General features: G+C 37.6%; 1 protein-coding gene across 11 annotated transcripts in view; it reads right to left on the bottom strand.

The window, feature by feature from the left end:
* The window catches only part of CELF1 (CUGBP Elav-like family member 1), a 53,593-nt gene that overhangs the window by 15,850 nt on the left and 21,190 nt on the right, over positions 1 to 16,553 (bottom strand). For 4 of the 11 annotated variants that reach the window (XM_077784217.1, XM_077784216.1, XM_021533283.2 and 1 more), the window contains exons 1-7: positions 8,393 to 8,664; positions 6,214 to 6,401; positions 5,348 to 5,430; positions 4,895 to 4,943; positions 1,647 to 1,781; positions 1,373 to 1,452; positions 817 to 978 (exon numbers count right to left, since the gene is read on the bottom strand). In XM_077784217.1, the coding sequence (XP_077640343.1) occupies positions 817 to 978; positions 1,373 to 1,452; positions 1,647 to 1,781; positions 4,895 to 4,943; positions 5,348 to 5,430; positions 6,214 to 6,401; positions 8,393 to 8,463 (768 nt within the window). In that variant the 5' untranslated portion in view covers positions 8,464 to 8,664. Of the gene's footprint in view, positions 1 to 816; positions 979 to 1,372; positions 1,453 to 1,646; positions 1,782 to 4,894; positions 4,944 to 5,347; positions 5,431 to 6,213; positions 6,402 to 8,392; positions 8,665 to 16,553 lie in introns of those variants that run through there. The other 7 variants (XM_031505039.2, XM_031505037.2, XM_021533271.2 and 4 more) reach the window with 4 other exon arrangements.

Genomic DNA, 16,553 nt, shown 5'->3' on the forward strand with positions numbered 1-16,553 from the left:
GCTCAAAAGGTTTTTAGAGATTTCCAAATCCTTTTTCTATTAACTAGCTGTTATTTAAAAAAATCCAATTTATCAAAACTTAGAAAGTAGTAAGAGAATTGTCCCATTTCAACTATACAGCATGTCAAGAATGAGATTAAATTTTCCTTTTCTGTTCCTCAGACTTAATATTACATGACTACAGTTGTCAGAGCTACCCTGGCAACTCTCATGAGTCACAGCATATCCGTTTTTGAAAAGTTCATCCTTTAGGAACCCAGCAAAATCAACTGAAATTAAACTGCAGTCTACCCTCTGTTACATCATCTTTGCTTAACAGAATAGCTTCTCTCTGTTTTCTGTAGTGTTTGCTTTTATTTGGTTTATTGCTTTTTGGGTTTATTTACTCTGCTTCCAATCTGATCATCCTTCCAATTTGGACAGTACCAAGTACTGTTCCAGGTTTCTCTGGAAGAGGATGACAGAAATAAATGAAAATGATAAAGGAATACAAGAACTATGTCATCCGATAGACATGAAAAGGGCATTTATATGATAAACATTGAGGCAGTACTATATAAAGAAAAAGCAGATTCTACAGAACACAGGAGAAAAACCCAAGGTGTTTCAGTAATTAGGGCTACTGTGACTGGGGATGAATCCTCCCATAAAAGTATCCCAACTAGATGAGAGCACATAACACAATTTCAGCCTTCTCATCCACAAAATGGATCCTCTCTACCAGGAGCTTTCTAAAAATGAATATATTAAACACTGCAAGACGATCAGACACTCCAATCCCTGAGAAGATTAAAAGAACCCGAATCAGAAACTCACTGCTAAGTACTGGGGTCCCAGTGTGTTGAGACCAGCCAGGTTTCCCCATATTGAGGCAGCACTGATCTGTTGCATTTGTTGCTGAAGTTGCTGAGCAATTCGTTTCTGCTCTTTGTCCTTCTGCGTGTCTGCAAATTTTACAACAATGGGAGAAGAGCAACCCTGCAAACAGCAATTCAAACAATTACATACTTGCTATCCCCAGCAGTCACAAAAATACTGATTTTAGACCCGTTGGAATCATTCCCCTCCTCCCCTATGCATACATATAGACATATATATATATATATATATATATATATTCAAACAGAACATTTCATCAAAGGATCAAAATCTTGTTTGCTTTTAATTCTGTTTTGTATTTTGTTTTTTTCTCTGCAGATGAAGTTTCTATCTCCAACTCTAAAAATAAAGCAAAACAAACACAAGGGTCCAGGAGCAGTTTTTGTGAAGAAACACACAACTGCACTTGTCCTCTCTGCTCCCTAGTCCCTGAAACTCCACAGTGACTGCCTGACAATTACATCTGCTCTTGACACCCACTAAGTTGTTTTACCTCCATGGTTTGTGCTTGGTGCATTGCTTTGATTGCTGTTTGTGCCATGGCTCTTGTTGTAAAAGTCACAAATGCACAACCTGGGGAAAGAACAAAAAGAAATCAAGTTGTTCACTACCTCCACAATTACTGAGATGAATACAGGAACGAAAATCCTTACTGGGTAGAGAGGGGGTGTAGGTGGGAATCACAGAAAAAGCTCAAATGCCAGTTGAGTTGCAAAAGGCAGCATCCAGCATCTTCAAACTACCAAAAAAGCTTCTTGCTTGCTTACCTCGGCTCAGGCCATCTGGGCCCCGTAATATCCTGCATTCTTCAATCTGCCCAAAGGGGGAGAACATCACTCGAATGTCATTTTCATTGCACTTCTTGGATATCATTCCAATAAACAACTTCCTATCTTCTACTGCTAAGGAATCAAAAGACAAAGAGTATTACCAGCAAATATATGCTTACTAGATCTTAGGTCTTCTCTGTTAACTGCAGTTATTTTCATTGTCTTTAGGATGTGGGCTTATCAAAACCAGATTCCTAGTAATGGACTGCATCTTCATTTTAAGAGGCTGCATTTGAGGTACTTCAATGAACCTGGCAGATGTCTGTTTTATGATTTTACATTTATGATTTGCTGACTATTTTTAGCCTGTAAAGTCTGTGAACAACAGGAATGCAAAAAAAAAGGAAAAAAGTATGTCAGATTCAGCACTTTCCCTGTATCTCTCCAGTTCTAGGTGAGAGAAGGCTTGAATGTGGTTTATTGGACTACTTTAATTGTCTTTTCTCTCTGTCTTTAGACTACCAGCATATACCTAACTGCTTATAAACAAGCAAGTGAACTGCAGAAAGCTTCTTTTTAGCCTCATGACAATCACCTAAATTTAGATATGCCATATCCTCAAGCTCCTCTCTCAACAGTAGAAGCAACAGCAGTTGCTAAAACAGAACACTTTTACTTCTGTTAGTGATACGTCCAATACGATCTGCACCAAAAGCACAAAAATTATACCTCAAATCAAAGCACGGACTGTGTATTACCATTTCATAGCTTTAAATACTGATGCTAATATTTTAGATATATTAGAGTTGAATAATACCTTTCAGTGTGCAGACTAGTTTAAAATAAATGGTTCAGAAAGACATTTGCCTTAACTTTTCAGTTAGTTGTTACTAATGTCAGCTAAAGCTTACTTGAGTGAGTGGGGTAAATTTGAATTCCGAGCAGATTTTTATACTCTCAATTTACTTATTTAAGGATGCTGATCACCTCTGAAACACTTTCTTTTAAAGGATGAAGTGAATTATTCACAATATCACTTGAAAATATAAAACAGTTATACAACATTAATCACAATATAAAATGATGAAGACTCTAGCACATTTTGAAGCTTCAAAAAAGTCTTCTCCTATTCAATGCTACAATGAGGGGAAATCAACTTATTTGTCGAGTCTTCTACGATGCTGGAAAAGAAGACTCCAAGCTATTCCAGCAGACATGACTTTAACTGGACATTAAATCTTAATGTTGTACCCAATCCATTTTCTGGTCCTAGAGCAGAAAGCTGTTTTCAAGTCCTTTTAGGAGACCATTTTTGTTCAAGAGATCCAGAATTCCTTGTCTTGGTGGCAAGTTCAAATACTTTCATAACTAATGCTTTCTTATTTCTTGTTGTCACCTTCACTTTTTATTAACACTCAGAGTTAAATAATAGCCTCAGAACTAACATCCTAAAATCCACTGAATACTTTTTAAACTTTCCATTATTTTCCCAGGATATTTTTATGTGTGTTTATGTAATGCAAGGTCAGTTGTAGTTTAGAGAACCTATTCTGTTCTCCTCCCAAAAATACTTCAAAATAATGACTCCTTTTTAGATATATTGATACAGGAACATGTCCTGTATATATGTGGAAGAATGTGCACTATATGCTACCCATGCATTCCATCTTCTGTTTTCTATTATATTAAGAGGTAAGCTTTCTCAACCCAGGACTATCTTCTCCATGATGCAACACAAACTACTGCAAATGAAGAAAATAATATTCAGCTGCACCTAGAAAGGCTGAAACTACAGAATGCTAAATGCTTTCTGTGCTTAGGTTGCAGCAATACAGATACATACATATTTGAACATGCATGTATGTATGTACATAAAGGAAAGGCATTTCTTATAAGGAAATTCATGGATAAATTATAATTTACCCAATGGTAGATGATAAATTCTTAATCCACCTGAAATGGCCAATGTGCAAAAATATTCAGTTTTTCTTCTCTACTGAACTGCTGTTAATTCTCAACCTCTCTTGTATGCTGTAAGTATTTTTGACTCCCACCCTAGCTGCAACAGGCCTTGCTTCACATAGAACAATTGAAAAAGCATTTCTAGATTTCATAAAATCATAGAACAGATTGGTGTAGAAAGGACCTTAAAGATCACCTAGTTCCTTTAACTAGACCAGGCTGCTTATAGCCCCATCCAGACAGGTCTTGAACACTTCCAAGGATGGGGCACCCACAGGTCCCCTGGGTAATGTGTTCCAGTGTCTCACCATCCTTATTAAGAATTTCTTAATAAAATCCAATCTAAATCTCTTTCCATTCAATACTGTTATCCCTTGTGCTATCACTATACTTCTAGATAAACAATCCCTCCACATCCTCCTTGCAGGCCTCCCGCTTCAAGTACTGGAAGGCTGCTAGAAGGTCTCCCTGGAGCCTTCTCTACTCCAGGCGGAACAACCCCAACTCTCTCAGCCTGTCCTCACAGGGGAGGTGTCCATCCCTATGATTATCTTGATGGTCCTTCCCTGAACATGATTCCCAGGTCCATGTCTTATGCTGGAGGCCTCAGAGCTGGATGCAGTACAATAGATGGGATCTTACAACAGCAGAGGGAGAATTACCTCCTCAACCTGTTATTCCCTCCTTTAGATACAGCCCAGGATATGACTGGTTTTCTGGGCTGCAAGTGCACACTGCATGTTTATATTCATTTTTTCAGCCACCAAGTCCTTCTCAGGGCTGCTCTCAATCCACTCATCAGTCAGCCTGTATCCATTTTGCAGCACCTTGGCCTTGCTAAACTTCATGAAGTCGACACAGGCCCACATCTTCAGCCATCAAGGCACCTCTGGATGGTTTCCTTTCCCTCTAGGGTATCAACCACAGCACTCAGCTTGACATCACCCATGAACTTGCTGAGGATGCACTCAATCCCACTGCCCATGTCCCCAACAAAGATTTTAACCACCTTAGTACAAAGAAGAACTCACTGGATGTTTCCCTAACTGACAACATGGTTCTACCACAAGCAGCAGCGGGAGAGATACTCTGAGTCATGGAATTTGAGAGACATCACTCACACTACCTATTACTGAAAACACACCTTTATGATTTCACTTTTTTTTCCTTTTAAAAAACTCCAACTCAAAACTTCATTAAAAGCTGTTAAGCAAAAGGGAAATCCTCAAGCTTCCTGACTAGCACAAATGATGATACCAAAAGGAGACTTTAGTAAAGCTTACCATTACTCTTTTCACTGTCAGCTGGTTTCATCTGGATAGGATGGTGCATCTAAAATGTGAAAAGATTATTTAATCCCAGATACTTTCACTTCATACTATATGAGATACATCCCATAAGAATTGTGAAAGAAAGAAATTACAGCCTAAATTGCTTCTAGAGAGGTACATATGTAACACTACAAAAATTTCAAGAAAAGGCTTTCCTAATTGTATGCCATCATTCCTCCTAAGAGTATTATAAAAGCCATGCCCGCCCATTTTACTGCCGTATCATTCTTTTAAGTACTCCAAAATTCCCATAAGATCTGTTATTATATAGATCTCATAACACTGATCTTTTGAACAGTTTTTTACAATATTATTTTAGGGCAATATAATGTGTTTGTGCTTCAGTGGTGCTGGAGCTCAGAGAAACAAGACAAAGTTGCAAAGAAAGCAGGGCTCTGCTCTTACCCCTGGGAGGATCTTCATGTTGTGAAGAGCATTCTGTGCTTCTAGTGCAGCTTTACGGGTATAAAATGTAACAAAACAGCACCCTGCAATTGAAACAAAATGTTACCCAGGAAAGAACATCCAGTCTTGAAGTGCTGTACAGAAATTGCAAGCTCCACTTCCATCCTTCCTATGCAAAATGTATGATAAGTAGAAGAGGTTAGGTACTGAAACAGGTAGGTGCTACTGTTTGTGAAAGTTTAAGAAAGATTTCCAAGTGTAGTATAATAGAATATGTTCAGAACTGACCCAACATCCCTGCTACACCATTAAAACAAACACTTAGATACATCTGTTGACTACTTCATTTTCAGTTATTTTCTAGCACCAAAACCCTACCTTAGCTTCACAGGAAATATTGCATATAACTGAACTGCAAATCCACAAACAAAATTCAGTAAGGATTTAATGTTTATAAGTATTCAATTAACATGAATGACTAAAACCCCAATTTCATATTTATCTGAAACTGTGTCCCAACCAGCCACATTTTGATCATATCACAGCACTGCAGTGATGCTCTCTGGAGCAACACAGTATTAGTGGATGTTCTGCTTTGCAATTATAATTCATACTCCTCAAGCATCTCCATCACTGCTGAGTTCTGAAAGAAATTATCATTTTTCTGAGCTCAGTCAATGACTGGATCACAGTTAGAGTATAATTAGACAAACACACTTAAATGCTTTATAAAGTCTGGGTTTGCAGGAACACCTGGTCACACAGAGAACCTATAGGGCTGTTTGAATAAGCCCACAGCTAAGACTGCAACTATGTGAAAGTGGCTGAAACCCCAAGTCTCACAAGAGAAGTACAGAAGTTCTCACCTTTGCTTTGAGGAGGGTTTTGGCTCCTGTCCCGCAAGACATTGATTTCATAGACAGCACCATACTGTTCAAAAAGTTCTCTTAGATCCTTCTCACACCAGCTCCGTGGGACTTGACCCACAAACATTTTGATAGCATCTAGATCAGGTTGGTCTGGGTGATCCAGTGTGCCATTCATTTTCTTTGTGCTAAGAAAAACAAAAAGGAATTTCTGGTTTTTATCTTCATACAAATTCTAAACAAAAGCATGCTTATGGCAAAATTAAAGAAAAAAAATATTTTCTACACATATATAAATGTGTATGATGAAAATATACATATAAAAAGGAACTCTTGCACATTCCCAGTATGCATACCAGAGTACATTTGCATTTACTGGCAAGCTATGTACTTGGAAATGAAACACACTCTACATAGCTGTTTAAAACTCTGTTCCCATAATGTAGTCAGCATGTGGGATTCAGGATATAAATCTGCTGAGATAACTGAAAAATAACACTAGTTCAGCCATGTAAAATTTTACAGAAAAAGAGACCAGAACTGAAAGGAACCTGAGCTCAGTCTACCTACAATCTACTAAATATATCAGTAACCACCAAAAATGAGAGCATGTTATTACAGCATTTTAAAATGAGACTAATTGTAACTGTTGCTCAAGGTGAAGATCCATCTTAAAACAGAGAAACAGAATAAACTGATGCAATGGTAAGTTTCTTTAAAGGTTTACAAGGTGATACTTCTTTGTGAAACTAGGGAGCTTTCAACAACAACTGGCAAAAAAAAACAGGCTTAAATTGTACGTGAAAAGGCTGGGATTGGACAATTCAGTCACTCACAGACTGAATTAGGTTCAATAATGTCAGGATTCTAACACAGAAAAGAAGGTCACTTAGACTACAACACCACTGAAGTTTTGAGTATGGGAATCCTCAATAGATTCCAAGGTACTCCGTCTAGCCATATGAACAATTTACAGCCTATTAATAAAAGTTGTGTTATGCTCCCACCCAGTCAGAGTTGACAAGCTCTACACTGCTCCCTGTATTGACTCCTTATTATTTGTTAGGTGCAGTGTGATGTGTTATCAGTACTCCCAGCCTGGTACACCAGAACACATCTCCTTACAGAAGTCTGACTGTAGTGACACCCTATTGTAGCTATAGTGATCAGTTGGTTAAAATTACTGACCAATCCCTGCATAATTTCAAAAGGACATGGGGAATGGAACAGCAACTGCACAATGATTCCTCCCACCCTCAAACTCTTTGCTGAAGGTGGTCTTCTTTCAGAGCAGTCCTCTTCACGTCTGCTTTGTTCCTTTAAAGATAGTTTGAATGGCTTATTAATTGCACATGATAGTAAACAGTATTCTTCTCACTGTCCATCTGAAATCGTATTCCCCTCTGAAAAGAATCTAAAAAAAAAATCCAAGTCCAGTACTGTTTAGTATTTTTCCCATCAATACACTGCTGTTCAGAGCCTAAGGAAAAACTAATGTTAGGGAAAGATCATAATTTTATAGCTGTATGAATAGACCTCAAAAACAACAAAATTTCTTACTAGAAAGAAAGGGAATGATCCTAAATCCTTTCACTCCTCTCCACCCTTCCACTCAGAAAGGATCAGTACCTCTCCAGATAGCCAAGGGAAACACCACCTTTTACAAAGATGTGAACTATCTCTTTTATTTCAGTTAAGAACAATTGGAAATTGTTCGCCCTCTCCAGTAATAATTTTCAGCCCTGCTTTCCAACCGCTTCAAGAGCACAACATGGCTACTATTAGCTGGGCAACTCTTAACATGACCTCAACAGTATTCAAGGAGTATTTTACTCCTAATTAAAAGGTTTAGACTGGAATCATTAATAGGGAAGAACAGGAACAGTTCTTCCCACAAGTGATTTCAACAATCCATTTTATAATATCTGTAGTATGCCACAAAAAATATAACTAAACAACTTCATTCCTCCTTAGTCCTTATCGCCATAATTATCAAACCATATTCCCTCTCATCTAGAAATCAACATCCATCTTCCATGACCACTAGGATTTCTTCAAGAAAACAAACTGCAGGCTGTCCTATCTCTCCTTCCTGTCCCCCTCTGTACCAACAGACAGCAGGGGCTTGAGACAGCAATTCCAGCTATCATTTTAGTTACAACAAAGAGAATATACTTACACAGGGCTTGCATTCAAGGAGCAATGGTCCACCATCATCTCTGGGAGGAAATCCAGCTTGAACGCGGCCATCACCTCAGTCTATGACAAACTACTAACACTAAATCAATGTACTGCCTAACCCCCCAACAACACCACTTCCAAAAGTCCTGCAGGTCTTAACACTCAGCCACACAAAAAACACTCAAACCACAGAAACAGAAGCTCAGGGAGACCAGCAATAGACACCACAGAAACAGGCTGGACTGGGAAAGGGACATGGAATCCCAGATTAAAAAGGGGATGTGACCATGTGAAGGGAAGCTCAGCTTAATACACAATGAAAATGCTGATGCACTAGGCTTGTTTTGTGCAATTTTCCCTGGCGAAGCAGTACTGAGTGCACTGTCAGATAAACAGAGTGTCAGATCCATGAAGATAGCAATGGGTAACAGAGCAGAAAGAATACAAACTCCAGTCTTTCCACCCCCAGCTAACTCCTTGTCTCCCAAAATGGCAGATCAAGGCCTTGAAGTTCAGACAAGCACTTTCCAAATCAGCAATACTAAGGTGTGAAGTCAAGAGGTTCCTTCACCATAAACATTTTTAATAGCTGATTTCACTACCTTCACCTTGGGCTCTACTATTGACATTCTCAACTTTTATGGCAAAAAATGCCAAATACAATTTTTCTCCAAACCTGCCAAAAAAAAATCATAGCTAGGAAGATCTGATTATTCGAAAATTCCTTAACAACTGCAGAACACCAAAACTGATTCTTTTTATAGAACAAAAACACACATTGTTCTGGAAACAATACTTTGTCTAAAAATCTGGATATACAGCGTCTATAAATGAACAAGAAAGGGAAAAAACCCAGTGACTTACTGAAAACTGTTTTATAATCTTTGAGAACACTGATCAGAACACCTCAGCTGCTTCATCATTAAAACAGACACAGCATATTGATCAAGGAACTGTGAGATGCATTTATATACACAATACAGGCTTCTTGTTAAATCTCCAGTACCCAAACTAATGGGGAGATAATGTGGATAAAACTGGATACACTGTGAAATGCAGAAATATTTGACTGAGTGGAGTGAGTGCTGCAGAGGCAGCTGGGTATGTTGGAGCGCTCCAGGAGAAATGCTTAATTGGAGTCGAACATGAGACCAGAAATCCTTATAAACAGTCATTATAACCACAAAATAACCTCTCAGAGCATCAAGGATTGCATGCTGGAGCAGCTGTGATCACATCTTTCTCCTCTGTCATGACTGCAATATGTACTTGCAGTTATTCTGACTGGCCAGTATACACAGCTTTATTTAAGCTTGCACAGTTACAGTATGTCAATTGTTTTTTTCATAAATAATGTTTCCAACCTCTGAAAAAAATTTTAGAAAGAGAACATTTCTTATCTTTTGCCAGCAGTGAGGTTAATTAAAAGGAGCTAGGTCTTGTAATACAAAGAGATATGCATACACTGCAAAATAAGAGAGGACATGCATTTCTTACACATCAGATATTCAACAGTAACTACTTAATGTATGGTCTTACTATGTGATAAATGCAAGAAAGCTTTCTCTTTAAAGAAAAAGGTGTAAGCTATCTGCTAAGTACCATTGTTAAGAATGTTCAAATAGGCATTAGGGAGTACAGGTCAATTTTTCAGCTTTCAGTAAATGAAATTGTTCTGTCTACCTGTAGACACATATTACGGGCTTCCCACTTGAAAAATGCCATGTTAAGTAAAGCCCATCATATTCATCATAGTCAAATGTTAAACTGATCCTAGAGCCCATTTAATGCATTTATCTAAAATGAGACTTTAGAGAAAAACTTTTCAGATTAATATGATTAGAACAACAGATCAAAAGGATGAGATGAATCTATAGACCAACACTGTAAATTCTGGCCCTATTGAGGAAGACCAGAACTCAGTCCTTCTGGTCTTTCACTCATCTTTAGCTTTTTCCAGCAGCCAATAAAATGCCCCAGCTGCCATGCTCACTGTAGGCTTGATGAAAGACAATGTTGGCAACACAGAGTCGAGAAAATGGGTTTTTAAAATGTTACTGAGATTGATTAGTTTACTGAAGAAAATCACTACACCATTACAATTTGAACCTATGCCCACCCTTTTCCCCATCTCTCTGCTCCTCAAAATCAAAGTCCTATCTTCTTCTTCCATTAAGAAAAAACTGCACCACTATAGGCACAGTCTGTTAGAAAGGAAGAATCAATACTAGAATGGTGAATAAATACCTGAAGATATGTTAACCAAGACTCAGTGCCTCTGAGTGCCATACTTCTGAAGTAATGATGGCAACTTCAGTGACAAAACAGCGTACAAATGGATTTGGTTGTGTTATTTAGCTGAAGGCTTCAAGCTAGTGAAATTAAAAGACTTACAGACTTCACTTGTGAAATTATAAGGAGTGAAAAAAGATGGCATTTCACTACTGCACAGAAATAACAATTAAATGAGGAAGAAGTGTTTCTTTAAAATGTCATCCTAATAGTTTCTCACAAAGAAAGAAAAAAAAGGGAGCTAAACACACTTATTTTTTGCTCAGATGTCAAATTCCTGCTGGCTTCTAGAGCCATTCTTTGACTGTTTCTATACAAAGGATAACAGAAACAATGTCTGAAATTCCAAGCTCCATGGACTGCAGCTACACATTTAAATGTGATGCTCATCAGACAATATGAACATTAAAAAACTACTACATACTACACATTAGATCTCAATTTTTTCTGAAGCCCTAGATGATGTTGCAGAATGTGTCATTATATGTGCTCCTCAGAGACTGCAGAGTACAAATGCTGAAAGTTTTTTGCTTTTTAAGTTTACAGAATTGCATCATATCCTAGGACAAAAAAAAAACCCAAAAATTCACCACAAAACTGAAAATCCCGTATTATATTTTCTTGCCTAAGAAAGCCTAGTTTTAATGAAAAATTAACTCTGAAAGCTGAAGATAATACCATCTTTTATTTTATACATTCCGTACTCGGACAGCATATACAAATCTGAAGCTGAGGGACTACTGTCATGGTGAGAGCAAGCTATGGGAAAGGATGTAGGCTATGGGGAAATCAGACACTGTGAAGCTCTGAAGGAGACAAGTCCTAGAATAAACTTCCCCTGTATTATCTGTGCATATCCAGATACTTACAGTGCCGCTGAATTGCAGTTTTGTTTTTAAATTGATAACCCTTAGGTTACATGCATCAAAATACAGTAGTTGCTTTGTCAATATTTTGTTGTTTCATTGTTGATCGTGTAAGCATGTGGTCAGAATGTTTTCTGCTTGTGTTGAAATCCAAACGGTCTCCCATGCCTCACTGGGTACAAAAAGCCCCTTACCTAGTAGCCAAAACTGCAGTTTCTTCCTCTGCCAATCTCTTTGACTGTTATGCATTGTGGGTACACAAAACTGACACATTGAGAATATTGAATTTACCATCAAAATACGTGAAATTTTTGGTCTCCCTACAATTCAGATTAAATTAACTGAAAAACATTTTATTTATGTGAACTTTTGTATAATTTCCCAGGTGGAGAAAAGGGATAGGAGGGGAAGACAACTGCCTTTACCTTGGCAATACCAAAGTTTTGCGGTGCTCCCTCTTACGCCTTTATCTCAGAGCAGATAAATGAGATCTAGACACAGATGAATTTTTACAAATCAGGTACATAAATTTAATTCTAATAATAGATCCTACTAGAAGCTTTTTTCTCCCTCCCCTTCCTCAAAATATTTTTGGGGAAAAATTTTTGAGGTACATCAATACATTTCTGATCTACTTCTCTGGCTTGTGAATGAAGTCCTGTAGCTTCTACTTCAATTAATTCTGTGAAAGCTCAAAAAGAATGAATTATGAACTTTCATCTGACTGAAGAACCCCCAGGACTCCCAACTCTCTGCCAGCAGATGAAACAGCAAGTCACCCAGTCTTCTGGCTTACACAACAAGGCTTTCTCTGCCTAAGTACTCTCAGAAGGAGAAAAATTAAACAGCAGCTAAACATACCTTTTTTGATAGTAAAGACAAATTATAGCTGTAAATTATATAAAATTTATTTTGAAAAGTTAGGGAATTATCTTTCTTGAAACAGGAGATGAAACTTTGTACTGAAGTGAGGAAATTTGTTATTATAATTAATTCTAAACAGTGAAGCTTATAAAAAGACAAGAAACACATACTGGTACATTTTTTCTCTCAAATTGTTTATGGGTCTCCTCAAATAATATGCTTATCTGTTCTTCTTGCTGTGCGACATATACTTCACACAGAATGTTCTTCCCCACAATTCACAAAGCAGTTGGAGTTCACAGGAGTATAACGGACGTCTAACAAAGGCAAATTGAAACTATTAAGAGGGAACACTTTACTAAATTCATAAACAAATCCATAAACTGGTAGTGACTTCTGTAATCCTGTCAAAGCTTGACAAGGCTTGACCACAGCTGGATGCATGCAGAGATATTTTCCCCACTTTAATTTACTATACTTATATAAAAACCCCAACTATTTTTTTTTAAACAGATAACCCATGGGCTATCTGCCTCAAAACACTGCATATAAGAATTACACCTTCTAGTTAACATTAGGAAGAAACAACTAAGTAATGTCATCTTTAAACACAGCCTAATCAATAAAGATTTTAGACCCATTTGTGTAATGCACATTGTACTAGGCATTATCAGAAAGAAATCAACAACCAGAGTATGCCCAGTCTGGCAGTTCCCAATATCTCTAGTCACATCTTTTTACATTTCTAAATCAACACATGCAACACAAAACCTTAATGTCAAAATAGATATGTTTGAAGACAATGTTTAATTAAACACATAAAATCACCGTTTCTCTGTAGCCACTGATATCACAACTATAAGGTGGCAAGGCAGTTTATAAAGCGTGTGTAAGTCTGTCTGATAATGTCACAGAGACAAACCAGGAGGCAGTGATGTTTTCCTGAGAGATAGAGAACTAAGAATACTGTTTGCTATAAAATACAGCCATACATTAGAGAGGCAACCCATAACACAATTATGCCAATACATAACAAAAGCAGAATTAAAAAAATTTAAACTCTTTCTATGGATATGTTTTACCTTCTTAGACTAAATCCCATATATCTCAAGATCCTTCAAAACTTTTCCCTGTTTATTTATGTGTAGACCACAGCCAACAGACAGAGCAGTTCAGAGCTACATGCTCACTCATGGAAAAAGAGAGAGAGCTGAATATTCTATTCTGAGTTCCTCTTCACTTAATGCTAAATTATCAGTAACTTCATGTCTTGACACATTTACCAGTCTGACAAATTTATTTGAATATGAACAATGGATTCAAATGTTTTCAAGAAGGAATCATAAAAATACAGAATCGCAGAATGGCCTAGATTAGAATAGACTGGATTAGAATGGACCTTAAAGATCACTTAGTCCAACCCCCCACAACCATGGGCAGGGACACCTTCCACTTGAACAGGTTGCTCCACGGCTCATCCAAACTGGTCTTGAACACTTCCAGGGATGAGGTATCCACAAAGTCTCTCAGCAATCTGTTTCAGTACCTCACCATCCTGATAGTAAAGAATTGTTTCCTAACATCAGACCTAAACCTGTTCCCACTTTGAAGCCGCTCCCATTTGTCCAGTCACTACATGCCCTTGTAAACAGTCTCCATCTTTCTTGAAGATTCTCTTTGGGAACTGGTGATGCCAAACAGTTTTGCTTTGACTGCCATTCATTTATTGGTCTGAACAATCTAGGTGTCCCTCTTGCTTTCACTTCAAACACCAGGCAGTGAAGTGAATGCATGTGACTGCACAAATTGTCAAAGGGCATGTGTGGCTATTACTTTAGGCAGCTTGTATCTCCAAATCACCTTTCCAATATGACAACTAAGAAAGCAAAATCCTAATGATTGATACAACAGCATTCCCGCTCTGAGAAAGGAAAGCAAGAAAGCAAGCAAAGAAAGAAAGAAAGAAAGAAAAAAAAAAAGAAAGAAGACATATTTCACACACAGGTTAGTACATTTTTGGAATTTCTTGGCAGAATAGTGCAGATGCAACAAATTTATGTGAGTGGAAGAAGAGATTAGACAAGTACTTGGAAGAGACCCAACAGAAGCTACCAGACAAATCACAAGAAGTGAGGTTCTGAGCTTAAAACGGAGAGGCTGAGTGACCACTAAGTCAGTTTCTTGGTGATAACAAACACTAGAGGTTATCAGCCTCTGTGAATGGCAGTGATAGGCCTAGAACATGCTAAAGAGCTGGAATTTGCCTATGCATTTGTGTTAGGACAAAACAACTATGTAAAAAACACACTATATTAAAAAAAAAAAAAAGAAAAATAAAAAAAAATAAGGAAGAGCTGTCCAATTAAAGATACTCAAGAACTGAATTACATACATATGATGTAAATGCTCATTAAAAGCATCTGCACTATATTCAATTGCTTTAGTAAGTAACACTAAATCCTCCCCAAGAGCTCCTCCAACACCATGAACTACACAACCCAAACCCCCTATCTCTGGACTTCAGGAAATGTAACAGCACAGACAGCAACTAGTATATAAACTTTCCTTTCTTTTTTCTTTTTATAATGCCTTGCAATTGCTTTCACTATACCACCACACAACTGATGAACAAATTCAATCTGTGCTATATATTTAATACCTGGCTCACTCCTGACGACAACTTACACCGAATGGCAGACAACAGCGCTGCAATACGAGAGCTTATCTACCAGGAAACAGGTTACAACATCTGCTCAAATCCAAGAAGTCAAAAAAAAACTACCCCAAACTGCAACTAAGTCCTGCTCTGCCAGTAACTGCTACTGACATACAGCACGTCTAATGAGAACTTGGAAGAAGCTGAATTACCAATCCTAGGACCCTCCTATAACACATGTATGAACTCCACAAATTTTAAGGCAGTGGCCTACAAACTTTTTCAATTTTCTTCTCATCTTCTGATGGACTTCCTCTTCATCTGCTTGCCTGAGAGGGGATGCAGGATTGTGCTGTGAATATCCTGACAGGACTGTGGGTATTTGAAGCAGCCCACAGCTCTGCAGAGCTGTTCTCTAGGACAGAACAGCTGCATGATGCTACCCTGAGTTTTACTTTCTTAGTGCACAGCTGCCATCTAACACAGCAGCATGAGGTTGCTAACCCAGTGCTTCAGCTGTGTCTGCTGCTTCAGTGATGATACTATAAAGGCCTGCACAGGCATTACCAGAGAGAGAAAACTGGAATAGCCTGGCCACGAGACTACCTCCTGACAGGGACCTAAAACATCCATCTAACCATAAAATCTTTCATTATCCTATTGTCAATATGGAGTAAGAAAGCAGATAGCCTTCATAGCATTATCTTGAGGTATATCCAACTATTCTTTCCAGAACCTTTATCTATTTCATTTTTTTTTTACATAAATACCTCCAAAGAATTTCAAATCACTCAATCTGCTATAGTGCTATATACAGTGACAAAAAACTTGAGTTAGCATATGCAAATTTTTCCAAAGGCATACAGTACGTGCTCATCCTGTTTTCAAGGAGAGTACTTGCACAGCACTAGGACAGTAGACTACTACTTTAGCACAGTGAAATGAGGAAAAAACATGTCTATATGTAAGTAAAATCTTCAAATTAAGACAGTTTCCTAGAAACTTAATATTTTCTTTGGTGTTATTATCTCCTTCATATATCCATTCCCCAATGATATATTATATACTTGCGTTCATCTTCATAGAAATATAAGAGATACCTGGATTGTTTTATTTTCCTTATATTGTAATAATTTTCTTCTGCTAGCTTTAATTTTGTAATTAAAATTCTCAATTGTTACCTTCAGCACAGTGATCTGAAATTCATGTTACATTTCCATCTTTCCCCGATATATTTTGTTTATTTTGCAATTTCCATTCTTTTTCAGACTACAGGAACAAAGAGGGTGTTGTGAACACAAATCATAGCTTGGAATTTAAAACTAAGGTACAGTATAGAGGAAAACTTACTGTGATGCAAAGAAGACAAGAAAACTCTGGCTGAGAAGACACTGTACAAAAGGGACCAGACACAAAGCATATAAGCGAACTGCTAAAAGACCAAATAATGTATCTGAAGCGATTAATTTAACGCCCTTAGA

The sequence above is a fragment of the Lonchura striata genome, chromosome 6, assembly GCF_046129695.1.
Source record: "Lonchura striata isolate bLonStr1 chromosome 6, bLonStr1.mat, whole genome shotgun sequence".
NCBI classification, from domain to species: domain Eukaryota; kingdom Metazoa; phylum Chordata; class Aves; order Passeriformes; family Estrildidae; genus Lonchura; species Lonchura striata.